This window comes from Recurvomyces mirabilis (genome assembly GCF_035927965.1).
Source record: "Recurvomyces mirabilis strain CCFEE 5264 chromosome Unknown scaffold_1, whole genome shotgun sequence".
Lineage (NCBI taxonomy): Eukaryota > Fungi > Ascomycota > Dothideomycetes > Mycosphaerellales > Teratosphaeriaceae > Recurvomyces > Recurvomyces mirabilis.
In genome coordinates, this window is record NW_027041935.1 from 1,413,445 (window position 1) to 1,440,087 (window position 26,643).

At 53.4% G+C, this 26,643-nt stretch overlaps 9 protein-coding genes across 9 annotated transcripts; 5 read left to right on the forward strand and 4 right to left on the reverse strand.

Moving 5' to 3' along the window:
- Window positions 1-135: 135 nt before the first annotated feature.
- LTS14_000597 (uncharacterized protein) lies at window positions 136-1,597 on the reverse strand (the record flags this gene model as incomplete). The annotated part of the gene is made up of 3 exons (XM_064833309.1): window positions 136-1,328; window positions 1,385-1,423; window positions 1,480-1,597. The coding sequence occupies 3 exons, from the start codon at window positions 1,595-1,597 to the stop codon at window positions 136-138; spliced, it is 1,350 nt and encodes a 449-aa protein (XP_064699578.1).
- A 1,550-nt stretch (window positions 1,598-3,147) lies between these two features.
- Window positions 3,148-6,293, forward strand: LTS14_000598 (uncharacterized protein; the record flags this gene model as incomplete). The annotated part of the gene is made up of 5 exons (XM_064833310.1): window positions 3,148-3,264; window positions 3,320-3,647; window positions 3,697-4,224; window positions 4,280-4,419; window positions 4,443-6,293. 5 exons carry the CDS (start codon window positions 3,148-3,150, stop codon window positions 6,291-6,293), a joined length of 2,964 nt encoding a protein of 987 aa, XP_064699579.1.
- A 1,634-nt stretch (window positions 6,294-7,927) lies between these two features.
- Window positions 7,928-9,651, forward strand: LTS14_000599 (uncharacterized protein; the record flags this gene model as incomplete). Its single annotated transcript, XM_064833311.1, has 2 exons — window positions 7,928-9,283; window positions 9,334-9,651. The coding sequence occupies 2 exons, from the start codon at window positions 7,928-7,930 to the stop codon at window positions 9,649-9,651; spliced, it is 1,674 nt and encodes a 557-aa protein (XP_064699580.1).
- A 748-nt stretch (window positions 9,652-10,399) lies between these two features.
- Window positions 10,400-11,141, forward strand: LTS14_000600 (uncharacterized protein; the record flags this gene model as incomplete). The annotated part of the gene is made up of 2 exons (XM_064833312.1): window positions 10,400-10,489; window positions 10,542-11,141. 2 exons carry the CDS (start codon window positions 10,400-10,402, stop codon window positions 11,139-11,141), a joined length of 690 nt encoding a protein of 229 aa, XP_064699581.1.
- A 375-nt stretch (window positions 11,142-11,516) lies between these two features.
- Window positions 11,517-14,063, reverse strand: msp1 (mitochondrial dynamin GTPase Msp1; the record flags this gene model as incomplete). Its single annotated transcript, XM_064833313.1, has 1 exon — window positions 11,517-14,063. One exon carries the CDS (start codon window positions 14,061-14,063, stop codon window positions 11,517-11,519), a length of 2,547 nt encoding a protein of 848 aa, XP_064699582.1.
- Window positions 14,064-19,553: 5,490 nt separating this feature from the next.
- On the reverse strand, window positions 19,554-19,849 carry LTS14_000602 (uncharacterized protein; the record flags this gene model as incomplete). Its single annotated transcript, XM_064833314.1, has 2 exons — window positions 19,554-19,697; window positions 19,787-19,849. The coding sequence occupies 2 exons, from the start codon at window positions 19,847-19,849 to the stop codon at window positions 19,554-19,556; spliced, it is 207 nt and encodes a 68-aa protein (XP_064699583.1).
- A 283-nt stretch (window positions 19,850-20,132) lies between these two features.
- ebp2 (rRNA-processing protein EBP2) lies at window positions 20,133-21,522 on the forward strand (the record flags this gene model as incomplete). Its single annotated transcript, XM_064833315.1, has 2 exons — window positions 20,133-21,129; window positions 21,188-21,522. 2 exons carry the CDS (start codon window positions 20,133-20,135, stop codon window positions 21,520-21,522), a joined length of 1,332 nt encoding a protein of 443 aa, XP_064699584.1.
- A 1,337-nt stretch (window positions 21,523-22,859) lies between these two features.
- LTS14_000604 (uncharacterized protein) lies at window positions 22,860-25,163 on the reverse strand (the record flags this gene model as incomplete). Its single annotated transcript, XM_064833316.1, has 2 exons — window positions 22,860-24,978; window positions 25,036-25,163. The coding sequence occupies 2 exons, from the start codon at window positions 25,161-25,163 to the stop codon at window positions 22,860-22,862; spliced, it is 2,247 nt and encodes a 748-aa protein (XP_064699585.1).
- An 803-nt stretch (window positions 25,164-25,966) lies between these two features.
- LTS14_000605 (uncharacterized protein) lies at window positions 25,967-26,632 on the forward strand (the record flags this gene model as incomplete). The annotated part of the gene is made up of 2 exons (XM_064833317.1): window positions 25,967-26,060; window positions 26,166-26,632. 2 exons carry the CDS (start codon window positions 25,967-25,969, stop codon window positions 26,630-26,632), a joined length of 561 nt encoding a protein of 186 aa, XP_064699586.1.
- Between the last annotated feature and the right edge of the window lie 11 nt (window positions 26,633-26,643).

The following is a 26,643-nucleotide window of genomic DNA, read 5'->3' on the forward strand; positions in this document are numbered from 1 at the left end:
CACGACCAACAAAGTCAACCACGACAACCTCCCAAGCATCATCAATTATCCAGAACAACACCCATCCTCAAACTGAAGGTCGCACCGGCTCGTACAGCCGAGCATGACTCTATGCTTCGCATCCTGTCGAGAATACTAGTGCTTAATCTTCTCCTTCACCTTGCTAAAAATGCTCCTCTTCCTATGCTTTTCCTCTCCAGCCTCAGGCGATCCAAGTTTCTCCGGCGTAGCAGAAGACGATGTCGCACTGCTAGCAGGGACATTACTCGTCGCTCCAGCACCGACAATGCCAGCACTTTGGTGTTCAGCTCCAGCAATAGTAGGAGCCTCAGCAGTAGCAGGAGTCCCCTCAACAAACTTGCTCGACATCCCTACATCAGCGTTCGCCGCAGTATTCGCAGCAGTTCTTTCATCCGCTTCCGGAATATCGTCCGGCTGTACACTCATGCTCCGACGCACGTCGCGGGATTTGCGGCGGTCCTCCGAAGCTGCGGCTCCCAGAGGCACCCCACCAGCCGTAGGAATGGCGCTGGGGTTGCTCCCGTGCATTTCGCGCGGTTCTTTCTGCTTCGGTGTTCCCTGCTGAGCTTGCTTGGGTGTCTGAGGAACGGCCATGTCTTCTCTCTTGTTAGAGCCGAAGGGATTGCTGAAGAGACCGCCGGATTTGTCGGGTACTTCGTTTCCTTTCGTGATTGTGGTTGTGGTTGTGTTAGTTGCTGGCTGAGCGGCGCTTTGGGTTGCTTGATCAGTAACATCATCTTGAGCGGTTGTCGCCACACCAGTAGTCGCAGGGGTAATATGCTGCGTTTCTGGCACAGCAGTCGCGGTATTGCTGGTAGCTCCTTCATGTACTGGTGCTACTGCTAGTTCTGCCTCTGGTGCTGCCGGCACGTCGGAACCAAGGTGATTTGGTGGAAGTCCAATACTCGTCTGATTCGCCTCATGCTTCTCATGAGCAACGCCAGCAGCTGCACCTGCTCCAGCGACCGCGCCCGCTCCGGCCGCCATACCAGTCTCAGTCTGGACCGCATTGCTAGCACCCTCGTGGTCCGTTGCCGCTGGCTGCCCTACCGCTTTCTCCTCAGGCTTGCGCTTGCCGAGTGGCAAGGCTGTCATGAACCAGCCCGGACTACCAATCGACGGCTTGGAGTTCGTCTCGCTATTGTTTGCCTTCGAAGTTTCAGAAGTGCTCGGAGGAGATGTGGTAGCAGTGGACGCTAGAGCAGGCTCGGGCGCGTGTGCAGGTGCTTCTGACTTACCACTGCTCGTGGTTTCGTCTGCAGGCGTGGCGTGAGTCACGCTGGGTTGATCGATAGCTGGGGTCGCATCTGGTGAGGTATAAGTCGCTGAATTCACCCGCAGTTTGCTACTGGGAACCACATACCAGTGTGCTGAGGCGCTTTGCCACCTAGCTCGGACTCGGCTGTGAAATTCGAGTCAGCATGTATCGTGATGCTGACCACTGGAATGATAGCACACCTGAGTTGCCAGCATCATAAGGCTCTACGCCACTACCCTCCCCTTGAACCCCACTGACGGGTTCTTGACCTTCCTGCTCCTTCTTACCAAAGCCTACTACCGCTTTGAGAGTCTCCATGATTTCGAGCTGGTGGTTTGGGTTTTGTTAAGGTCTGTATAGTTGGAGAATGCTCTGGACGCGACAACGAACAGCTAGATGCAAAGTTACGAAACCTACCTCGAAGCCTCAGGATCGCGATACGACGTGCCTGAATCCATGCTGACCGTATGATGCGCGTCTTGATTTCATGGTAGCGGGGGCACAGGTCGAAACGTGGCAGAAGACGTCATGGCGCATGTTAGGGCAACAGCTCGAATGCTTCAGGTCGATGTAGACGCACGATCGCGTGACCTTCTGTACACTCTCCGTGGTCATTTAATCTCACCTTCAGCCAATGCTATAAGAACAGTAGAAAAGCCAAATCTTCACGGCTTCAAGCCAGCCTAAGTACGGCGAAGGACACATGTTAGCAAGTGGTACGACATACCACATCTTGGTCAAATCGTTCACAGCCATAGTAACAATTTGACGCTTTCGTAGTGTAGCGTTTTACAGAGTGAAGGAGAGAGCTGTTGGCGGGGAAGTTTCCTCCGCTCCTCGCGACTACAACCGTGGTAATTCGTACAAGCACATGCACGTCAAGGATCCGACTAGCATGGCCTCCGCACGTGCTAGCATATACTTCCTCGAAGGAGAAATGAAATGTCACTCGGTCCAGATGGAGTAGCAAATCTGTTCGTGCGTCACCAAACAGGAACCAGCAGTCGGTGTGTGCAGACGATCATCCAGAGCATCTGGCCTGTGCGCCACTGGTACGCCACAAGCGCGAATCTCCAAGCTCGGACAGTTGAAGATGGTCGACCGGGAGACAGCATTTGGGCCGCCATGGTCAAGAGGCTATACCGAACGGAAAGGGCAGCATGAGCTGCTATCAATGGCTTAGGATCTCTGCGCCGGTGTCTGGTATTATGTGCTCCCAGTAGTTCACAGTGGTGGTCTGGCCAGAACGCATCTGGAGGTCTGTGATTGGGATCTCCACGGTGATGACGTCGGATCCAAGCTTGCAAGTTCCATCCCTGTTGCCAATCGCTCACGGTGAGCTGGTGGCGCGGCGCGACATATTGCTAGGCGGTTCACTAGCACAGTATTGTGGCACCGCAAGCCGCGCGTGTACAGCAGCAAGAGCGAACGGAGACGGGGGTGACTCGGACTGCCAAGGTGAAAGGCGTGGGCGAGTGAGTGAGTGTGTTCAAGAATCGGCAAGTGAAAGTCGCAACCCTCGTGTCGTCACAGTTACGACCCCGTGCGTAGGACAAACCTTGTTTCCTGCCACCTGCACCATTGCTTGCCAAACTCTCTCCCGTTCCTGCTTTGAAACCTTCATCAATACACAAAACCAAACACTTCCCTCGCATCCTCACCCGCGAGCTCTCTCCTCTACACACTAATATCTTGAGATACCCCATTACGCCTTGTAATTTCACATGCAGCGCTAGTTGTGCTGTTGTTGCCATTGCATCAGAAAGCAAACCCCACGCACCACATCTGCTCCTCCAGCAGATTCTACCAACACATCAACCCTCACAACTTCACACGCAGCCACCGTCAGTGAGCAACCAACCGCCAACATGACGAGCTCGGGTGTCAACGTGCCCACCAACGAGAAGATCAAGGAGAAGGATGTCAACGCCAAGCTCCAGCTCTATGGCATCTACGCCGCCTTTGCACAGGGCAAGGTGCCTTCGGTGAGTCTGACGTGATCTCGTGATAGCATTCGAAGATGTATTGACCCGCTCGCAGAATAAGCAAATCGATGTCGCTATGAACTCCGCACTTGAGTGGAACTCGATGCGCACCCCCTCCAAGAAGCTTTCTACCGAGGGCCAGCAATTGGTTGGCGATCTGCGCCACGTCATTGAGGAGGCCAAAATCCTGCTGCTCAGCAAGAACGACGGCAATCTTCTACAGGACTTCATCTGGCAGACCCAGAACATCGGCGCGGGCAATGCCAGCTCGCCGAACGCGCCTCTCGACAAGGCCACCGCTAAGCAGCACGGCAATCAGGCTCTCGAGGGTCTGCGCACTCTTGGCGAACTTCTCATCACCAACGGCCAGTTCCGCAAGCTTCGTAAGTACGAGTATTGCTCATTATATAAATTCCCACTAACGCGTTCCAGTGAGCGACGCTACCGTCCTTCTTCGCGACATCGCAGGTGATGCTGCCACGAAGGCCGCGAGCAAGGTCAACCCCGGCGAGGAGGAGCTTCAGAGACTCGACGAGCCAGCGCCCGACAACACATGGCACGAGAAGCCCGACATGTCAAGAGACAACCTCAGGCAACAGGTCCAGTCTAGGATGCCCATCGGCAAGAAGGATCTGCAGGACGCTGCCGGCGATGCCTCCCAAGCTGCCCACCCATCGGGCGAGCGCGATCCTCGCGCTGTTGGCGACCGCGCAATGGCAGACCAGCAGCAGGCCGGCGCCGGCCAGACCAGCGTTGACGCACAGGGCGGTGTCAAGGCTGGCGCTCAGAATCTTAAGCAGAAGCTGTCTGACAACACTGACGAAGACACCAAGAAGCAGGCTCGCGAATACCGTGAGCGTACCAACAACTACTTCAAGGAGAAGGTGCCAAAAGACCGCCGCGACCAAATCATCTACCGCTTGAAGAAGATGGTTGTTGAGATCCAGGGTCACTCTGACTGTAAGTCACCGAACATGCTTCATTCGTGAGGCTCAGATACTAATCATCTGGGCAGACCAACAAGCTATTGATACTCTCCTCCGCCTCGCTGAAGAGTACACCGGCCACTCCAAGACCATCGCCGGACAGGGCAAGGAGGCCGTGAAAGGTGCCCACGACCAGGATAGCCTAACGTCTGCTGAAGCTGACCTCAAGGTATTTATCTAGATTTCACTCAGAGAAGTCAGCCAATGCTGACAGATCTGAAGACCCTTTTGGAGCGCTTCGCCAACAGCACCTCCTTCGATGACCTATTCGACTCCGTCAACCAGATGTACGCCGATGCCGATCGTGACCCGGAGCTCAAGGACTGGTTCAAGTCCATGGACCGCTACGTCCGCAAGTGCCTGCAAGAGCAGGGTTACATCCTCCAGGACGACTCCAACGAGCAGTGGAACAGGCTTTACGACCACGGCAACTACCTCCTGCGCGACCGCTACAGGAACCACACCGACCGTATCGTCGATGAGCTCAAGTTCTTGGCCGACCAGTTCGACAAGGACCCGCAAAACCAGAGCTTTGCCAAGGCTATGAACAAACTGTTCATGGATCTCGGCAACGACGAGAATGGCCAGCCCACATTCAAGCCTCATTTGCTTAAGGACTTGACGGAGGTCATCCTTCCAGGCTTCTTCGAGCACGTCCGCTACGTACCCGTCCCTCGCATTGAGTACTCAGACCACATGATCGATATGATTATTGAGAACTTGGTTCTCGAGGGCGACAACCTCGCCCCAAACATGTTCGAGTTCGGCAGTGACAATTACTTCCGCTGGGGCCGCAAGGGCTTCCAGAACAAGAACAAGAACAAGGTCATGCTCTCTGTCTCCGGCATCCAGATGGACTTGCGCGACGTGTCTTACTACGTCAAGAAGAAGGAAGGCTTCCCAGGTGTCACTGACAAGGGTCTCATGGACATCTTCCTTGGCGGCACTGGGCTGAGCTTCAAGGTGGCCATGGAGACTGCTGACAAGAGCGACCGCGCCCACTTCTTCAAGATCAACAACGTCACCGTCGACATCAAGAACATCAACATCAAGCTCAAGCAGTCTAACCACAAATTGCTCTTCGCTCTCTTCAAGCCTTTGTTGCTCAAGGTCATGCGCCCTGCCCTCCAGAAGGTCGCCGAGACTCAGATCAAGAACCAGGTCCAGCAGCTCGACGCCATGGCATATCGTATCAAGCAGGAGGCCGACCGTGCTCAAGAGGAGGCCAAGAACAACCCGGACCCAGAGCACATCCAGAATATGTATCAGCGCTACTTCACCGCCGCGCAAGCTCAGATGAACAAGGGCCAGAAGAAGGCGGAGAACGCCTCTGCCGACAAGAAGGTGAACGTGGCCATCACCCAGCAAGACTCCATCTTCAAAAACATTGCCCTGCCAGGCGGTATCTCCACCAAGGCCACTGAGTACAAGAACCTGGCTCAGAAGGGTGACAGGTGGGAGTCACCAGTCTTCTCCCTCGGCCACGCCAAGGAGACCTCGAGCCTCCCAGGCGTGTCTAAGGTACAGCGGAAGACCCACGATGTCACCCGTGGTGGCGTTCGTGGTGGCCAGGGCCTCGAGAGCCGTGGCGGCAACATGAGCGGTCAGCTCGATGGCACTACTGGTGGCTATGGCTCTAACGCTGGCAACTACGGCACCAACCAGTCTAACTACGGCTCCAACACTGGCGTCCTCGGCGGCTCCAATACGGGTGCTTTCGGTGGCAACACTGGTGCGCTTGGAAGCAGCAACATCGGTGCGCTTGGAAGCAGCAACACCGGTGCGCTTAGAAGCAGCAACACTGGTGCGCTTGGAAGCAGCAACACCGGTGCGCTTGGAAGCAGCAACACTGGTGCTCTTGGCAGCAGCAACAACGCCGGCTTCGCTAACCAGGTCGACGGTGCCTTCGGCGCTCCTCAGCAGAACCTCGGCCTTGGCAGTGCGGGTGTAGGGTCAACTCAACCTACCAGTGGCCTAGTCGGCTCTACTGGCGACCACACCACCCTCGGCAAGAACAACCCGGTCTTCCAGGGCCAGGTCTAAGTGCTAGCTGCTCAAATAGCGGGCTTCACAGTACTGCCTGAAGGAACGGACTGAACGCTGGACACGGCTGAAGAGATACCCCATGAGCGACGGCGGGGATGCGGTTATTGCGTGTCTTCTTGCATGATACCACTATTGCGTTTACAAGGAAGGATATGGATGCATGGGCAGTGCATTGCACGCACATTTGGCGAGGGCGAAAAGTTGGATCGAGTTGCGATGCTCGTCTTAATTAGTTGTGCGACGGTGCAAAGTACTTGATCAGGTTAGTGTTAACTTCATTGCGTATTCGGTCTTTTCATCTCAGTGTGCATCGTGCCTGTTCTTCAAGGGGGCTGTCAGTTCTTGTATGTGCCATCTTGTAGATATTTTGATCTTGGCCAGGAGGTGAGGTGAGACCACAAATCAGACACTACCGTTTTGACTTCAGCGGATCTGGCCGAATGTAGCCCACTTCATCCCTTCTCCCGCTCACCAACTGTTCCATCACCCACTGATTGTGTCTCGAAGCACAATGCATACGCTCACAAGCCTGATAAGCTGCAGTGCGATACAGCGTGTTGCGTCTAGTACAGAGCAGATCATACTGTCCAGTCTCCGTAGACAAACTGGACGGTCTTAGCATGGTCATAACGGCGCCGGGCTGGCAGTTGCAACATGTCTCGCAGCACCACTGATACCTCCGTGGACGGGTAGACGTCCTTGAGGCTATGCTATATGATTATCGTAGGCTCGCGCTCATGGCTATGGGGACAATCGAGTACTGATCTAACAAGCTGGCTCACTTGGACTGGTCAGGGCTTCGGCTTGAGAGGTACCTCGAGTCGTCTCATCATTCCAACATGTGACGAGTACGATATTGGTAACCTTCGCAGGTCTGACTAAGGAGCAACGGCTAAACCCTCCGGCCATTAGAGCAAACTGCACATGGTAAATCACTGCGAATAGCACCGTTGAACGGTTCTTGGCCCAATCGACGACAGTGCATACCTATCTGGGCGAGTGCCAAAGGCTAGAGAGACATAGAAATCGATAAGTCTTCAATGAGACCGCCATCTTGACTCAGGCACAAGCCTCCGTCATTATCTCGATAAATCTGTGCTGGTTGCCAGGCACCTTACCTTCTGCTTGTTCCGACTGTCCTCAACAGCCACTCTTCTGCTGTCTCGATGTTGTCTATCTGGCCGGCGACGACTGAGGGATCTCCACGACCTGCCATGCACGATCGATCACCCAGTCTGGTGGGTCAGAGGTTCCCACCGCTTTCGATGAGCAATGGAGCTCCGACTGTTGAGCGTAGCATTGCGCCGAGCATACAAAGCCGAGCAGCTAGTCTGGCCAGTCGAAGACAACCAGCGCCATCTGTCAGTGGGAGAAGTCTGTCAGCTGCACGCACCCGACGATACTCTGGCATCTCGATGCCTTCTACGGCTGCACACTCTCGAGTGAGCTCTTGCGGTGCATCAAGCACCTGGACCGACTTCAAGCCCGAAACCGCACGAGGTCGAGCTGATGTGAGAGACGTCCCCAATTGTAGGAATAGTCCCGACTGCCGGGATAATCACCCTTGTCCATGGTGCATACCTACCATGCCGCCTGCAAGCTTGCAGACTGTACATATAGGACATCCATACATGTCTAGTCCTTACAGCCGACAGACTCCACACTTTGCTCCTCCGGATACACATTACGGACCTATGTACGAACGCTCAACCAACTTGTTCGAAGCTGCGATGTACGCTCGGGCATATCAAGAATCTATCAATCCGGAGCCAGCCGAACTCGATGGAACGGATCCGCAGCAACCCATTCTGCCAAACGACTACGTCAAACCAGAGTCGCAAACAGAGGAGCCTCGGAGGAAAGTTTTGAAGCTTTCTGCTTTGCACGAGGCGCTCTTCCTCGGCGTTGTACTAGCAGCACAATTCATGGCCATGGCTGGGTTGGGACAAGCCACAGCTCCAGCGGGTGTTATGGCCAAGAGCTTGAACGCGGTTCTACCAGCGCAGCGAATGTGGTTCACGGCAGCTTATGCCATGACTACCGGCATCTTCATCCTGATCGCCAGTCGCATCGGTGATGTCTTGGGTCATAAACGGATATTCATCTTTGGCTACCTATGGCTAGGCGTATGGTCTGGCTTTGCTGGCTGTACAGCGTATATCGGTCAACAAGCACCATTCGATTTCTGCCGGGGCATGCAAGGCATCGGCTCTGCTATGCTGATCGCCGGAGCATTCTCATTGCTCGACCGAGCACATCATCCCGGCATGAAGAAAAAGATGATACTTACAGTCTTCGGCGCGATGGCACCGTGTGGGCTGGTCTTCGGCGCCGTCTTCGCCAGCATCTTCGCACAATGCGCTTGGTGGCCATGGGCTTTCTGGAGCTTTGCGATTGCAAGCTGGACTCTGAGTACGCTCGCTCTTCTTGTCATTCCCGAATCATTGGTGCACAATGCTCAATTCTTCGACATGGAAGACAGACCAAGCATGGACTGGACAGGCTCGCTACTAGGTGTTGTCGGACTGATGCTAGTGGCTATCGGACTCAATAATGCACCTGTCTTCGGCTGGCAGAAGCCACACGTGGTGTTCCTGCTCGTGGTTGGATTAATCTCCTTCACCGTCTTCTTCTGGATCGAGTCACGGGACTTGTATCCTCTGATTCCAGTCAAATCTCTAAATTTGACAGTACTGTGGATTGTGGTCATGCTTGCTCTGGGGTGGACTTCCTTCGGGATCTGGCTGGTCTACTCATGTCGCTATCTCGTGGAGCTACGAGGCCAAACGGCGATCGCAGTCGCTGCTGGACTCATCCCGTTACTACTTGTTGGTAGTATAGCTGCGGCTGTCGTGGTCTACATGGTCCAACATCAGCACTTGTCATTTGCGCTCTTAATGGCCCTGCTATCGTTCTTCGTGAGCGAGATCATTGCCGCCGCGCAGCCGATGCGCCAAAGCTACTGGGCTCAGACATTCATCTCTACTGTAAGCTGAGCTCTATACGTCACTCAAAAATACCACGCTAATGTGTACAGCTGATTATGCCCTTCGGTATGGTCCTAATATACCCAACTAGCATAATTCTGCTTTCCGACAGCTTGCCTCCGGAGCACCACAATCTGGCCCCGGCTCTCGTCAACACAGTCGTCTTCTACTCCATCTCCCTCGCACTCGGTATCGCTGGAAGTGTCGAGGTCCAAGTAAACCTCAACAAGACTGATACTGTGGATATGAAGTACGGCATGCTCTGCGCGAAGTACACAGGAGTAGCGCTTGCTGGCTTCGGGCTCATTCTTGGAGCACTTTTCTTTGGCAAGCGGGTGATAAGAGACGGATGGCTAGCAAACAGATGAAATCGATAGCACTCGGTACACGTCTTGCCCGCAGCTTGACGTGGCCTGGTATGATCATGAAAAAGCAAAAATCGACGTTCTCGAACACAATATGCAGCATTAGGGACATGTTGATTGAATGACAGAAGTGCGACATGGACAAGCTGCGGTCCTGCAGTAGGCAGGTACAACATTTGGAGCAATCTTCCGGTCCTTGGTCTGGACACTTACCATCCAGTATCCCCTCCCTTCTATCTCGATCAGTATCATGCTCAACGAGAACTACATCACGGTCGACGTGGAGACGGACTGCCGCGGGATCATGGAGAAGACAGAGGAGGCGGAGCAGGAACGAAATCAGGCAGCCAGAAAACAACAGCTCTGGAAGTGAAGACAGTAGCTCGACCGAATGCAGGGCAGGTGAGACCTGGAAACGCTTTTGCGAGAGCAGAAAGCAAGACTCGTGAACGCATCAGAGTTCTTAGGTCGACTGCCGGATTGCCTAGCAGCATGCGACCGACGACGATCTGGGCTGCATCGCGGCGGTGGTGGGTGGATGGACGGGCTCTCATGGTCGCGCCTGCCATGCGAATCTCGGGGTCGGGCCCCGCAGAGAACTTTGTCAGTGAATGGAAGGAACGCGTGCACGCGAGGGGCGCACGGTTGCCTACCTTACCTTCTAACATATCTTCCGAACCTTCGACTTCTGTATCTCCTTTCTCTCTTTCTTGACATCGTGGTCTATGCCTCTCTTCACGTAGCCGCAAGCATGCCATCACGACGCCCCTCTGCTGAAAAGCCATCACGCACAAGTGAGCGACTGCAGCTTGGCAAGGCTGCAGAAGCATCGAAGCAGAGTGTTCGCCATCGTGATCTTGCAGTTGACGTAGACTTAGGCTGATGCACAATAGGCAGCACCACAAGGTGTGTCCAAACGCAAACGCTTTCGTCGACCTCGACAACGCAAAAGCTGCCACCTCTTCAAGCTCCCTGCCGAATTACGTAACATCATCTACCGCCACGTGCTGGTCTCTGGAGAAGAAATCAAACTGAAGCCAAAGGGACCCGGAGAGCCGGCGCTATTGCGCGTTTGTCGAGGCGTCCGCAAGGAGGCGAGGAGTATCTACTACACCGAGAACAAATTCAGGTTAAGCATCACCGCCTTCAACGGCGTTGCCTTTACTCATTTCGCACGCCAATATCGCATCTATCGGCACCTACGACCTCAAGGCAACTCGAACATCACATTCCTTATCGACAATGATCCCCACTGGGAGAACCTCGTGGCATGGGTCAAGGACTACTTCCTCTGGGCTGGATTGCGCCCGGATCTGGAGGTCAAGACGAGGCCGAGTGATCACATCGTCAATGCGGCGTTCAATCTCGCAGATGCGGTACCGCATTGGGGCTACTATGGATGGGCCACAGTCGAGAAATCATTGGAAGCGTTTCGTGATGGCCTGAAGGGGACGTGTTCGCCTTGGGTCAGGAATTACGACAAGGAGGATTAGCTGTGGGAGGCTGGTCATAGTATGGTGGTTGCTCGGTACTGCTGTCAAGCTGAACAATGGCACGGGATGTCGCTGTGTATGGTGGGACACACGTCGCCATGCCCGGAGTGCTATTGCGGACTGTGCCCCAAAGCAGAGCGGTTTAGCTAAAGTGCTGCGAAGGCAAACAAGCGTTGCTTGTGCTCTATCTCGCACAAAGCTTTACACATCTGCGAACAGAGGATAGATCAATGAGTACAGGGAAAAGTGCACCGAAGACTGTATCATGACAAGAGCGGAAATAGACACCCGAAGCTACATACTCAGCCGATGGTATCTGTGACAGCCGTCGCCGCATCCAAACTCCACAACGCCACAGAACACACAAGCCAACGTCTAAAACAAACCCCACCCCTTCCTCTTCCTCCCGACCTCTTCCACCTGCCCGCGTCCAGACCGCCTGACCTCCCTCTTCTCCAACTCCCTCAGCCCCTCCATTTCCTTGAGCACATGCTCCAACAATTCTTTCCGCTTCACAACATCCAAATGCCTCCTGATCTTCGGATCCTCCCTGGCAAAGCGTTGCACAGTCCCCTCGTCCAAATTCCTGAACTGCTGCTCCAGCATCCTCGGGAACTGATAGTAGAATTTACTCAACAACTCAGCGTCAAGAAATAGGTCGGCAGTGGAGGTGAGTTTGTCCGCTACCGCATCGAGGAAGACTTCAGGACAGTGGTATTTGTTTGCTGGGTTTGAGCACTGGCGGGATTTGACAGCTGCAAGACGGAGTCGCAGGATGTCCGAGCGGTCGCGGAGGAAGAGAGCTTCGCGGCCTTTCGACAGAAGAGCAGCGCTGAAGCCGCCGGCACCTGCATCTGTATTGCCGTCTAGAATGACTTCGCCTTTCCGCACGCGGTCGATGAATGAGAGGACGTCTTTAGCTCTTCGCTTGCCCCCGAGTTGATCTTCGACGGCTTTGGTCGCGACGTCGCAGTCTTTGAGCTCAGACTTCAACACTTCCGTGATGTTATCCCGGCCTCGTCGCCATTCGTCTTGGGAGACCTCCACCCGGTACTTGTAGGGCTTTACGCAGATTTCAAGCTCGTCGGAGGTGTCGTAGCTTAAGTCTCGTAGGATGTTGGTGGAAGCTTGGGTGATGGCTTGGATGGCAAAGGGGTGGCTAGAGAAGGTACTACCTTGAACCAGATTCTGCACGCTCTCTTGCAGTGCTTGCGCCGTAATGGAAGTGGCTAAGCGGCCGATCCCAAGCTTTGTGAGGGTCGATGTGCTGGCGTCTAGCTTAAGGTGCCAGAGTGGATTCTCGGGGTCGGCCTTGGGCAGGTTTTCGATATGCTCTTGTGGACCTTCTGCCAGCTGATCTACCGGTCGAAGGTTCTCGACTGGTCTGTTCCAGTATCTCTGTGCTAGCAGGTTGAGCACCTGTTGGTCAAGTTCTTGCTTGACAATGTCTCGAACCTCTTTCCGGCCGAAAGTGTCTGAGAAGGCTCGGAAGGAGTGCTTGAAGGCATCCAGACTCTCAGCCAGATAGCTCTCCGCACTCAACGAGCGCTCGTTGTACTGCACCTTGAATTCGTACGTAGCCTCGGCCAACTCCTGGTGTATGGCTTCGCTCGTGGTGGCGAGTGACGCAGACATGGTCGCCTCGAGCACATGCATGAGCTTCTTGCGTAAGTTCGACGTGCCGACCGTGACCTGGCTGTCTGGACCATACGTCTCAGGATGTGCACTGAAGTATGCAGACTCGTTCTTCGTAATGAGACTGGTGATGTTCGCAGATCCTCGTGAGAAGACTGATTTCGTCTCTCGAGGCACTTTGCACACGACACCGACATAACCGAGTCGGAGCGGGTAATTGCGATCAGCTAGAATTTGTGCGCCGCGTATGGGGTCGACAAGATCCATCTTGGTAACCACACCTATGGTACGCTCGCCACGAGGATCTACTCGTCGTGACGCGCGCAGAGCCGTTGAGTTGGCAAGATCCACATCAGCTGCTGAGATCGCAAGAATGACATTTGGTGGCTGGATGTACTTGTCGCACAGGTCTTGGATCTTGGCTTTCAGCTCAGTTGGCTGGTCAAAAGCTTCAACCTGGATGTAGCCTGGCAGGTCGATCAAGCTGAGATCGGGCACGTTTGGCGAATATATCCTAAGCTGGATCGGATCATCAGAGACACAATCTGTCTCTGGCACAGCCAGGTTGAGATCAGTCAAGGTCTTCTGGATCTGGCTGAAATCTGTGATCTTGCCAAAGCCAAGAGCTAGGAATTCGCCATACTCGGCCTGAGCTTTTGGTGTGTTGACGAGTGTGAGCTCGATCGGTCGTCTTGTCACCATATTGGAGCCCTTGGGCAAGAATTCATGGCCCACAATAGCTTCTAAGACCGAACTCTTGCCGGATGACTGTGATCCCACCACCACGATCGAAGGCAGCGTGAGTGATTCTGACTGGCCGATAGTTTGTAGCAAAGATCTGATCTCAATCATCTTTCGTGTGAGGAGCATCATCTGATCATCTCGTGCAGCTTCGGTGGGAGTTCTGTCGTCCTCTTCGCCATCACTACCAAGCGCAAAAGCACCTGCAGTCGCTGCACCTGCTCCGACAGCTCCACCTCCAGCCTGCTTTGGCTCATTCGGTCCACCACTGCCGCCACTCCCGCCTTCCTCCCGCTGTGTCTTGCCCTCATAGATGTCCCTCATCCACTGCGGCATCTCCACCTTGATTCCACCTACATCCTCCTTCGTCTTATCCCAGCCCTTGCCAATCTGCCCGAAGATCCCACCGGCACCTTCGAAAACACCCGTAGCAGCTCCTGATGCTGCATCCTTGGCCTTGCCGAAGAGGTCGACCGCATATGCTGCTCCTTGGCTAGCTTGGTATTGTATGTATGCGACGAGTCCCAGCATGCCCATGCCTGCCATCGCCGGCACTCGTAGCATTTTCATGGCAAGGCCAGGTATTACGCGCGCGAATGAGGCATGCCGAACGGCGGGCAAGTTGTGGATGGCATTGCTGCCAAAAGGCCAATTTCGTCGTTGTGGCCATGGTTTTGACGAGGCTCGCAATGCTGCACCAGTTCGTGATAGTGCTGCTTGTGAGACTGTCCGCCTAGCGACAGCTTTGCTGCCAAGTCCAGACAATGTTACATGTCGTGCCGATGAGAGTCCTCGTGGAAGGCCTACGGCGGGCTGAGGAGCAGAGGAGGCGAGCCGTAAGGACAGCAGCCTCGAGATCATCGTCGCACCATCAGTCGCTTGCAATGTAGTCCACGAAGAAGTCAGGTCCTGGTATTTGATAGCGTCGAGATGTGGAACCCGAACGTAATTGTTTACTGGCGGAAGAGCATCTCGGCTCTGATGTCACATGCTCGGGCCGTTTCACACATTCGGCATGCCGTATCTTAGCTTGACAGAATTGGCTCGCTCATTTGGTCCGAGACATGTATTTCGCTCGCATCTACATACAGTAATGCCGCACATTCTGGTGAATCTCTGAAGAAACGATCTAATAAGTCCTGATGTGTCTCGATCGCAGCCAGCCACGAACAACAGCTTCCTTCTCTAGCTGCTTGACCACGATGAGGAGACGCATGTGTAACAGCATAACAGTCTGGTAGAACCTAGTTTGCCCAGGATCACGTTCTGTTTCCAACCCGCCAGACTGGGGCTCATTGCGCCGGGACAATGAGCTGCCGTGTATCATAGCCTTTGTCGCTCAATGATGTGATGGGGGCTGATTGCGATGCATGTGTCGCGGATTCCCTGCTGGGTGGACCATCGGACGCGACAGATGACAAGGTACTGGTCCTATCGGTATGCTGCCTCTGCATCTCGACGTCGATTGGTACTTTCCTTGCCAAGTGGCTTGATCTGGTCCGATATTGCCAGATGCCTACTACGGTCGCCATGAGATTCAGGACGGTTGCCAAAGTGCCGACGATGATGGTGAGGTTATTCGCTCGCTCCTGTAGGACATCTGGGTCTGGACCTGTTGTGACAGTGCTGGTCATTTGGCTTGACAGCGGTAGAGTGTCGCACGATAGTGCTGGTCATTGGAGGGTGTGTCTGCAATAGATCTCGGGTTGGTGGTGTGTTGAACTATAGACCAACCGGTGACTTACGTCGCCGTTCCATGCGACTTGTGGCGTTCGAAGCAGCATCTTTTCTTGCAACTGTCTGTACTAAGCCATTCTTTGCTGAGCAGGAAGGTGTTCATAACTGGATGCGTTGACATACTACGCCCGGCACTAGACGAGAGTCAGGCGCAGAGCGCCTCTGTACCTACCTCTGAGTCTCTGCGCGAAGCGTCAAATATGTGTGCTGGGGATTTCACAGCAGGAGAGCAGCCACGGCGACCACCTCGTTTTACTGCACCGCTGCAACATGAGACCCTTCTTAAGCTGGTCGGCCGCGCCGTCTTCTTGTGGTCCCTTGCGGACAGTCATGACTTGTATATCTCTACGGCATCAATGCATGATTGGAGCTAACCTGTCACATATCGCGCTGACATCTCCTACCCGCGCGTGCGGGACTTCATCAATCGCGATCAAGGGTGAATAGTTCGAGCATCGAATGGATATCGCTACAAACCTTGGTATGCCCAGTGGCTCACTGACATTTGAGGCGTCCACTCTGGAATCACATGCACTATCAATTCCACTGACGGCGCCGTGGACACGGGACGATCTGACGCCTACTAAACATCCTCGAGACTTCGGGTGTACCTTATGTCCGAAGCGCTTCACTACTGCTCACACCTTGCGATGTCATTCGCGGACTCACTTTGACGACCGGCCCTTCATCTGCGGCATATGTTCCAAAGCTTTCGCTCGTGACAATGATAGGAAGCGGCACCAGAATCTACACACTGGGGAACGGAAACATGTCTGCGAGGGCAGACTAAGCTGTGGCAGGTCGTGGGGATGTGGCAAACGATTTGCTTTGGCCCAGGGGCTTGATCGACATCTGCGTTCTGGTCGAGGTAATATGTGTGTCAGGCCATTACTGGAGGAAGAAGCACGCAACACTCCATACGCTTATCCTTCGAGCAAACCAACCGATCATACCAACCTAACATCAGCACAAAGACATGTGTCATCGGACAGCTTTGGACTGAACACTACCGCCTTGGAGCCGACAGCAGCCTATTCTCCAATCGAGCACTCGGAAGGAACAACGATGTCACCCGACCATCTTCTCGACTTCCTGCGCCAATGTCCCATACCTCTCGATATCGGTCCACCAGTCATGATAGCCGCAGCACCCATGACTGCTCATGATCATCAGCTCGGTACACTCCAGGCAAGCGTACAGGAATTCCGAGAAACCATGACCAGACAGAGCGCGCGGCTGGACGAGCTCAAGGCTATCCGAAGTGACTTCGACAGGGGCATCGAAAAGGTCGAACTTGAGATCAATGTGTGCAGAATATCTATAGTCTCTATGCAGGCGGACATAATGAGATTGACATGATGATATTCACGAGATGATGAGAGATGAGATTGCGATTCTTGTATACTGGCGTCCCGACGATCACCGCGTCTTTTACACAGGAGCCAGCGAGTATGCTCGTGCCAACAAAAGCAAACAATGACCTCTATCTCTATCTATCTCACGAGCAATCTTGATGAATTCTCCATGAGGTACAGTCCATAACATCGGTCAAGCCTCGCTGTCCAGATCTCCCACCCAAACTCCTCGCAAGCACAGGGTATCGAAAACATATCGTACACAATAGCCACAACGCCACATGGATACAGAATCTAGGACGCTCCGTCGCCAATACTGAGGACTTCGGACCGTACATCAAAGCTCTCCTTTCGTGTAGAATAATTGTCCAATCGAGCTGACGGTCGAGGTAGTCGCTCGCAAAAGAGGTTGGAAGCCACCATCCTTCGGACTTGGTGTTTGCTGCTCGACATCGTCTCCTTGTCGTTGGCGAATGGCACCAATGCCGATGCCGAGTCGATATTGATGGACGGCTACCACTATAGCGGCAACGGCGAGAAAGGTCCCGATCGCGCCGAAGATGATGCTGATGTTGTTCGCTGTCATCTGGAGTTCGTCCGAGTCGATCGTGAGGGTGTTGTTGGTCGCCATCTTGTTTTAAGGAAAAGTCCGGGACACTTGGGCCGCTGGTGACTATTGTTTGGCGTAGCTATAGCCAGCTATAGTGAGTGTATAAAGAGTGACTTGTCCAGCAATATAGCAGACCTGCTGCGTTGGGAAACGAACGTGGTCGATCTTATATGCGCGCTTTCAACATAATATGCTCTTCTGTCTGGACATTGGCATTGTGGGCAGGTGGCTGCCACTTTGTATCGTGAAGATTCTGTGGATGACGAAGAAGGCGACGAGGCTATCCGCAGCAGTATGCAAAGAAGGCACACTAGAACACGCAAAGATGTGTGCTTAATGCACCCAGCGGCCGTAATGGTCAGAACTTTAGCCGGGGAGAGCTATAGGAAGTAGCTCTTGACGAAAGTACAGCACCGGAGGCATGTAAACGCGAGAAGCGCACGGTCAAGGTATGGCGCAAACACGTCGTACAGGAGCTCGTGAACCAGTAGCGATCTTCCTACGCCTCGTCGCGCGATGATGAGAGGCGTTGGTCAGGCCTGTCGGCCTCAATGTGCCACAGTATTCAAAATCATATTGCCAGGATGCTCGGCAAGAGTCCTCTCCGGCGAGGTTATACATAGCAATCATCGCAAATTAAGTCCACATCCAGCCACTGACGAGCAGGAGTAAGCTGCATTGTGGGCGAGAATCGTGGCGAGTAGACCGGCGATACAGGCTGATGATGGCCCGGCATTGCAGAATTGCAGCATTGAAGAGGGCGCAGTAAGGTCCGGTGTACGATCGGATTGGCCCAAATAGCCACAATCTTTAGCGAGCGTATCATGTCAAGAGCTGCCGCCCTATCTGCAGCATTCTTGCATAAGCTTGCGGCAAACAAGTTTACGACGAAGATTCTGCTGCTGTCGGCCTCGATCGTATCATCCTGAATGCCGGTACGGGTTGAGTCGCGACCGATGCATTTTGCAGCTGACGACGGTGTCTCTTGAGATGGTCCGGCGTGGCAGCAACGACCAAGATGCGGCGTCGTGGTATCTCACTGTCCAACTGTCCTGGGCCAACATTATTGCCCATAGAAGACCTGCCGCATGACTACTCGGGCCGAGGGCATACTGCCATGCTAGCTAGGAGACCAGCCAAGGTAATGGTGACGCCTACCTCATACTTCCACGCCTTCCCAGTCTTCCCGGAGAGCTCTGTGGCGTTAGATGTCCGACAGTGCGTTGTGAAGTCTCTAAAGGGAATAGAATATCGATACAGGCTTGTATCTGGCAGTGCTCATGATGCATATTATGTTGTAGTACTGACAAGGGTCCTTTTACTGACACTCGCCACAAGTGGCATAGTGGTAGCTTCTTACCATCCTGCTCTGCATGACTTGACAATCTCACAGCCAGACCTCCAATGCAAGACAGCCAGCATCTCCAGCTTCACTTCCTATTCGTTTGTGCCAGTCCAGCGTATATCGAACGTAGGTTGCTTGCTCGTTGTGGTAAAAATCGCTCCAAAATCTGTGCAGCCAACTCCACCTCCCTCGCCGCCCACAACGACATAAGCTCCTGCTGGCGTGTCTGTGACAGCGCAGCCAAGTCCCGCTTCAGACTGACGACGGCGGGCCATGCCGCATCGCTAAGCGGGCAGCCTAGACCTGAAATGAAGGCACTCAGGACCAGGTGGTTCAAGCGTTGATACAAGTGTGTCGCTGCCCAGTAAGCGTTGTTGAAGTGGGCGCGGAAGTTTCTCACTCGTGCAATGTCGTCGCCAGGTATCGGCGTCGCGGTCACATGGGCTAGCTGGTGTTCGTTGTGGTTGGGCGTTACAAGGGAAGCATGGCAAACCTGCTGGAAAGAAATCGCAGCAGACGGACTCTGTGCTCGGACGGCAGGCATTGCTGCAGTGGCAAGTCAGCTTTTAGGTGGTGGCAATTAGATACTCTTAAAGCCTCACCAATGTTTCGGCAATGGATCAGTGCTAAGCGGCGACCAGAATATACCTAGGACGCATGCGTAGATGCAAAAACCCGCACGCAATGCCGGAAATGGCCAAGACCTGATGTCATCGTTACAGGCTAGAAAGCGACCTGGATCACACGTGCGAATCGGAAAGGCAGCTCGTCGTGGTTGAAAAGGAAAGAGGTAGATGGTTTTCTTTATTTTCGTGCCCACACATAGAAATGTTTCGCCTTTAACGCCTTGCTAAAATCGCAGGAATTTACCAACAACCAGGTTGGTCATGACTCGCTCTCGGCCTGGGCTTGTGCATTGCCTGCCTGTATATTGGCTTCCAGGATGTCTAGTCGACGAGACATTTCGTCCACTATGTTGGGTCAGCCATCTACGTTTGCATGCTGTTGTCCAGACAGGAGGTCCCACTCTTGCCAATCAGCTCGCTGGACAAGTTGCTGAACTTGCCACTGAGCTGATTGAGGAGGTCATCCACCACCGCCACCAGCTCGGAAGATCCTGAGTCGGTTGTTGACTGGACTGTCATTAGCTCGGAAGATGAGGCGTATGAGCATGCACATTGCAGCGATGATTGGGCTTGACAGCTAGGCCACATGAACATACGGAGTCATCGCCGATGTTGAGCTGCTTTACTTGAGCGGACAATGTGGTGGGATCGTTAGACATGATGGGAGCAGTGTTCAGGATGATGCTGGCGGCAAGAAGTGTTTGTTAGGGTCGATTCGCGTTGATGGTTGGACCGGACAGTGACAGGACGGAAAACAAGATGAGGTGAAGTTCAAACGGATCGTTGGTAGGACGCGATTGACACGTGAGGTCGTGTTGCGGCTCTGTTCCGCTTCCAGAAAGCTTATAATTTTCGAGATCGTTTGAGCTTTCTCTGTCCGCATGCACGAGCACCGAAGCACAGCACCTTCTTTCCAGGCACAAGCTCACAACATCGCCCGCCATGGTCAAGCAAAACAATCTGAAGGCTGCGCTAGATCGCAATAAAGGTGTCGACTACGCCAAAGACAAGCAAAAGAAACTGCAAAAAGAAGCCCAGAAGCGCAAACTCAAGCAGAAGCGCAGTGAGGTCGATATCGATGCGCTGGACGAGGATGTAGCTGGTGAGGAGGAGGAGGACGAAGAGGCACAGGCATTGAGTGAAGAGCTCAGGGATCAGGTCGCACAGATCATTGCCGCAGATGGCGCATCGCTGAAGGAGAAGACGAATGGAGAGGCAGAGGGCTGGGAGACAGACGAGAGTGAGGACGGAGAAGAGGATGAGGAGGATGCAGAAGGCGGGGTCAATCTCGACACCTTCGAGGATGAGTCAGATTCTGATTCCGATGAGGACGAGACATTCTACACCGCGGCAGCTACGTCACCCAAGAAGAAGAACATAGGTGGTGTCCCTGTTGAAGAAGAGGACGATGATGTCGAAGACGAAGATGACATACCACTCTCCGACATCGAGTCTTTAGCTTCGGAAGACAAAGGCGACGTGATACCCCACCAACGACTCACAATCAACAACACAGCCGCCCTTCAACGAGCACTGAAGTCCTTCGCGCTACCATCCAGTCTACCATTCTCAGCGGCTCAATCAGTGACAACCTCCGAGCCAGTTCAAATAGCAGACGAAGAAGATGACCTCACCCGCGAACTTGCCTTCTACCAACAATCCCTGAACGCGGTCAAGGAAGCTCGCATCCAACTCAAGAAAGAAGGTGTACCTTTCACACGACCCGCAGATTACTTCGCCGAAATGGTGAAAAGTGAAGAACAGATGGGTAAAGTGAAGCAGAAGATGGTTGACGAGGCAGCGAGGAAGAAGGCAAGCTCGGATGCGAGAAGGCAGCGCGATTTGAAGAAGTTCGGAAAGGCAGTGCAGGTTGCTAAGTTGCAGGAGAGGGATCGAGCGAAGAGGGACATGTTGGATAAGGTTGGGGCTTTGAAGAGGAGTATGTCCTTCCCGCCATATGTCCATTTGTGTCGTGTCATGCTAACACGATCCATCAGAACGTTCCGGCGGCGCCGAACTCACGGCAAACGAGGACTCCATGTTCGACGTCGCACTCGAAGACGCCGCGACGACCGAGAAAAAGGACCGTGCGGACCGGCGAGCCAAAGGCGCTGCTGCAGGTGGCAAACGAGGTCGTGACGGTGATGGTGGGCCCAACAGAAAGCGTCAAAAGAAGGATGAGAAGTTTGGGTTCGGTGGGAAGAAGAAGTTTGCGAAGAGTAATGATGCGAGGAGTACGGGGGATATGAGTGGGTTTTCGGCGAGGAAGATGAAGGGGGGTGCGAAGGGTGGGGCGAAGAGGCCGGGGAAGAGTAAGAGGGCTAGGACTTGAGAGCTGTCTCGTTCGAGGCTGTGGGGCGTTCGAATACTGCTCCTGACGTACGAGATATCCGTACCTATCATTTCAGAGGAGGACTCCCCTTCCACCACCGGGTGTGTAGTGGTCCCAAGCTTGATGCAAATGCATGCGGATGGCATTCCAGACCCAACGAACGTCATCGAGAAAGAGAATATCGAAAGTGCCATCACGTGGAGCATCCTGTCTGGCTATCGCTCGCGAGAACTCCGATCTGGCATGCGACGCCACTGATACGTAGCCCGAGAGCGTGCAGCAGGCTCCGATTCAGTCATCCTCCTACGGTCGAGCTCGCGAACGACGTTCACGTCCCTTCGGTGCAACTAAGTATACGCTGGCTGCATGCAACCTATAATGGCAGACGGACGGGGGGCATCGCGACCTGATCACGGGGGAGTCAGATACTTCATGCAAGCCATCCACCGCGGCGCTAGGTCGAATGCGGACAGCGTTTGTTGGTTCGTTCAAGCGCTGTTTTATGATGTGTCTGCTGTTTCTGGGCAGACATGAGTCCTTCGAACCACTTACTTGGATGCTATCATAAGTATCTAAAGGAGAATTTCAATCACAAACGTTAGCGGTCCTTGTCACCAATTTTCTCATCTTCTCTTTTACGCAAGAACCATACCACAACACATATCTCCATACTCTGGACTTCTTGACGGCACAATGCAACTCGATAATCAGCTAGCCCTCGCTTTCGGTCTCGTCACGACGGGCCTCACCCTCCTCGGTTTGTGTATCAATATCACGACGAATTACTATATGGCAAGCCCTTGTGTCTTGCCTCTCAAGCTAACAGGAAGCACAGTATCAATTCGTCAGATGCGGCATCATCGAGCAGAGCCATGTTTACTCAATCAATCTTCTGCAAGCCAGCTCGACCGATTTGAGGCAGTCGGTGCGGTTGAAGAACGCATCATAGGACCGACTCCGACAGGGGCAGCTGAGAGCGTCAAGCTAGCTGTCGGTGATTGTCGGGCCAACAACAGCGTAGACGATCGCGAAGCTTGCTTTGGGACCGAGGCCGTCGAAGTGGTTACAAGCAACAGTCTGCATTGCCGTAGCCTGGATGACCTGTGATCTACACCTCATTGTCGGCCGGAATGAACGATGTCGCGGACGTTCTTGCGGCGCTAGAGGTTGAAATCGTTCAGGATTGAAGCATAATCTAGTTCGTAGCCCAGACAAGACCAACGGCAGGGAAAGCTCTTGATCAAGCAAGCATGCCATCGAATCACTCAATTCGGCGGCTGCGGCGGAAAAGTGGATTGATGGGTAACGGTTTGCGCTGCTGCTTCATAGCCACTCAATCATGTCCAAGGTGGATCCTCATCCTCATCCTCATCCTCATCCTCGTCAAGTGGAAAGTCATGCAATTGAGGTAACTCCCGTAGACTGGCTTTCAAACTGTCCCAGCTTCCCTCGTACGCAGTCACATATCCTGCAGATTCAGGTGCGCTTCCAATCGCTTCGATCAGTATGTCATGACCGACAGCAATCAGTGGTAGCTTAGCCTCTTTTCTGATAACGGCGGCAAAAAGAGTCCTCTGCCATCTGTTCTCGGCGTGTGGTATGGCAAGGTCGTCAGCAATCAAGTGCGCAGTGAGAACATGAATAACGCATCGCCAAGAGTCTTTCAGTAGCGAATAAAATTCTTTTGGATCCAGAGAGTCGATACTAGCAAAATAATACTGTAGAAGATGACAGCCGTAGTCTGGCTCCATGTACTTGCGGTAATGAAGACCGGGATGGTAGCAGAAGAGACTGTCGGCCATGTCGTCGACCTGCGTTTCCCTCGCGATAGAGAGACCTTTGTCCACAGATAACAAGGTCGTCACAAGTCCTAGATGTGGCACATTTGCATATTCCAAACAATGCATCAGATACGCTTCGAGTGGCCGCTGTTGATGTTTCAATGGCTGAACGTCGGTCACGAAGCCTCTGTCGAGCCACATTTGTAGTATAGTATGGTTGTCTCCCGAATTGTGGGTGTAAGTCTGGTCCAAAAGCTCATGGAGTAGGTTTGTCGAATCTTCTGCGGTGAAGTGAGCTCCATGCCACGGCAGCATTTCCATATACTTTGCTGGGGAAAATGCGCGGTTACAATGGAAACAGGGTTCTAGCAATCGTCGTGCGAGGCTGAGTACATGAGTGTCAATAGATGAGGATCTTGCTATTAAGCGCCATAATTCATCGTCGGGGAGATGGAAAGCAGCAAAATCAGCAAGGGTATCACAGTACTCATAAGGGCAGCTTCGCACAGTAACGTCGTGTAGAGGTGAATATCCTTTGGCGAGGAATGTACGGAGTACGGGCAACGCGTAGTCACGATAGTACCAGCGAAGAGAGCTTGCAAGCCAAAGCGGTTGAAACCAGTCGATGAAGGCCTCAAAGGTTGGTTTGTCTTGTTCGCTGTCCAGAGTACTGCCCTTGTTCAAGAGAGCTGTGATCGCGTCCAATATGCATTTTAGAGTTTCGTATTTACCATCGAGCCCCTGGCGGCCCAGGCGATTCACAAGCAGTCTCAACGATGACGACCCGGCATAGTCGATAGCATAAGTCTTAGCGCCATGATCGAGCAGGACATTAATGATGGGCTCAGATAACTCCGCAGCTTCAACAGCTACATGTAAAGCGGTCGTGGAACCCTGACGATTGATCGAGGCACCAGTATCCAGAAGACTTCGCACAGACTCATTATGTCCATTTTTGATGGCGAGGTGAAGTGCTGTACGTCCCTCTTCGTCCAGGAGATCGATGCTAATATTGCGCTGCCGCATGAACTGCAGCACGGGACCAAGGATAGTGCTATATTTTGCGGCTGCGCGATGTAGTACATTCGTGATTTCAGGCTCAAATTTCGTGGCGAGCAAGATATCCTGAAGTTTGTGAGCGTTCGGTTCCAGTAGTGAGTATTGGACCTCATGCTGCTGTCCTGAGAAGTGATCAACGGCTAAATTGCTCTCTTCTGAAGGCGTCTCTTCGAGATTTGATCGTTGCAGGATACCCGCGTTGGTACCCAAAGCTAAGGCAGCATCGATAAGATTACTTCGTGGACGTCCATTGCTCTGACTTGCACCCCACGAGCTCGACGCAAGACCTGCAACCCCATCTTTGGTAGTCCTTGCTACGATGTCAACTCTCTGCGCCCCCGACCAGATGTAAGGGGACTGGGACTGAGATCCTCTCTCGTGTTGTTCAAGATGGAAGTCTAATCTCCTCCGTTTCGAGGCGTGGTCCAAATCCGTGGTGATGCTGTTGACAGTCAAAGGTATTGGCATTACGCTTAGTTCGTTAGCAGGATCTTGCGTGTCCTGCAGCTCTGCGATACCAAGCCTAGGGCCTGAGGACCCTAGCAGAGTTTGCCGGTTCATATGGATCAGCCTGGTCATGTCTCGCTCCTTAAAACGAGATCGATAGGCACGTATCCTCCATGATAATCAGCAAGCCTAGGATAGTCTGAATGAATGATATGTAAAGACGTACGAGGCTTCGAATTTGGGATGAGACTTTTGCAACTCGCTCCGGATCTGCGACAACGTCATGTTTTCGTTGTGAAGCTTCACCACCTCGCTCCAAACCGGGGACCAGTCGATAGATTCACCACGGCCCATGGTGAGCTAAGGCTCGCCCGTATGAGGCAGAAGAGCGATAATCGCAATGGTCGTCCGCGTCGAATGCTCTAGCGCTACTATCGCGTGGCGACAGGATGCAAGGGCCAGGTCTGTATTTAAAAAGCATTTATACGAGTTCGTTGGACCACGCAGCCTTTCTGTATATTATGTGAAAACCGATAGGTATTCTGCATTCGTCTCCTGGTGATGATGAGAGGAGGTCGGAAGGCAGAGCTCTGAAGGCCTGCCCACGAGGATTGGTGTCACTTCACGACACGGCTTGGCCGGCAGAAATTACTGCAAGCCTCATAGCCCGCATCGAGGCACAAGGTATCCGCCGCGCATGCCAGCCTTTTCGCAGGCTTGTGCGATGCACGATGAACTGTGTCGTCTGAAACCGTGGCATCGACCAACCAGAAATATGATCTTTGCACTGTGCAAACTCCACAACGCAGAGCAGAGAACAGGGAGCTAATGCAAGCGTCTTGTCGGCTGGACAGAGTGGTGCGTGCACTTTGCACAGTGCAAGTGCACGCACCATTGGTTGAACTTTAACTTCTAACCAGGATACGGGCCACATGTTGTAGTATGCACTGTGCAATCCCCCAAGCCAACAACATATTCGTGGCCGATGATGCAGTCTGTCAAGAGCATCGCCCCATCTTCTGGAACGCCCAACAGTTTGCACAGTGCGAAATGCACAGGTAAAAGATGGCATTCATTAACGGTGCCCTCTCCGAGGAATAGGTATATATCGCCTCATACTCATGCACTCTTGCTTCCTTCCTGCACTCATGCCCGCAATGCAACTCGACAACCAACTAGCCCTGGCTTTCGGTCTGATCACAACTATCTTGACGATCGTTGGTCTTCTCACGAAGAGCGCTACCATCTACCGTAGGTCATCGTCCTTCGGAGCTGCGCTTCTTACTGACATTTATGAAGAGATCCACCGTTGTGGACAAGTCTTACAATCCTCCTCCTCAACAACCTATCGATCAGAAGCGATCGATCTCGAGAGGCAGAATTCATCTGTCACGATGGACGACGCGACATGGTCCAACATCGATCACTGCAGTGCCGAAGCGAACGTCGGAGGGCACAGTCGTCACTCCAGCACGTCGGCCGTCTCCACAGCACCGTCTGAACGCGATATCAGACACGCCGCATCGTCTATCGATCAAGTCGATCGCACCAATGCCTCTACCACCGAGCCTCGTCGCAAGCCCACTACCACGCCACCCAAGCATGTCTCAACCTTGACAGAAGCCAAGCTCGCCACTCACAACGCCACAACGTCCGGCACCATCGATCACCCGAATCACGTCGAGTCGTGCTTGGATCAGCAGATCAAGCTCAACCAACGTCACGACATTCCGGATCCGCAAGCGTGGAAAGAGCTGTGTCAAGAGGACGACCGTGCTGCGGAGATTGAGGCCATGGTCAAAGCCTGTCGTCACGAAGAGTGATGGGCACCAAC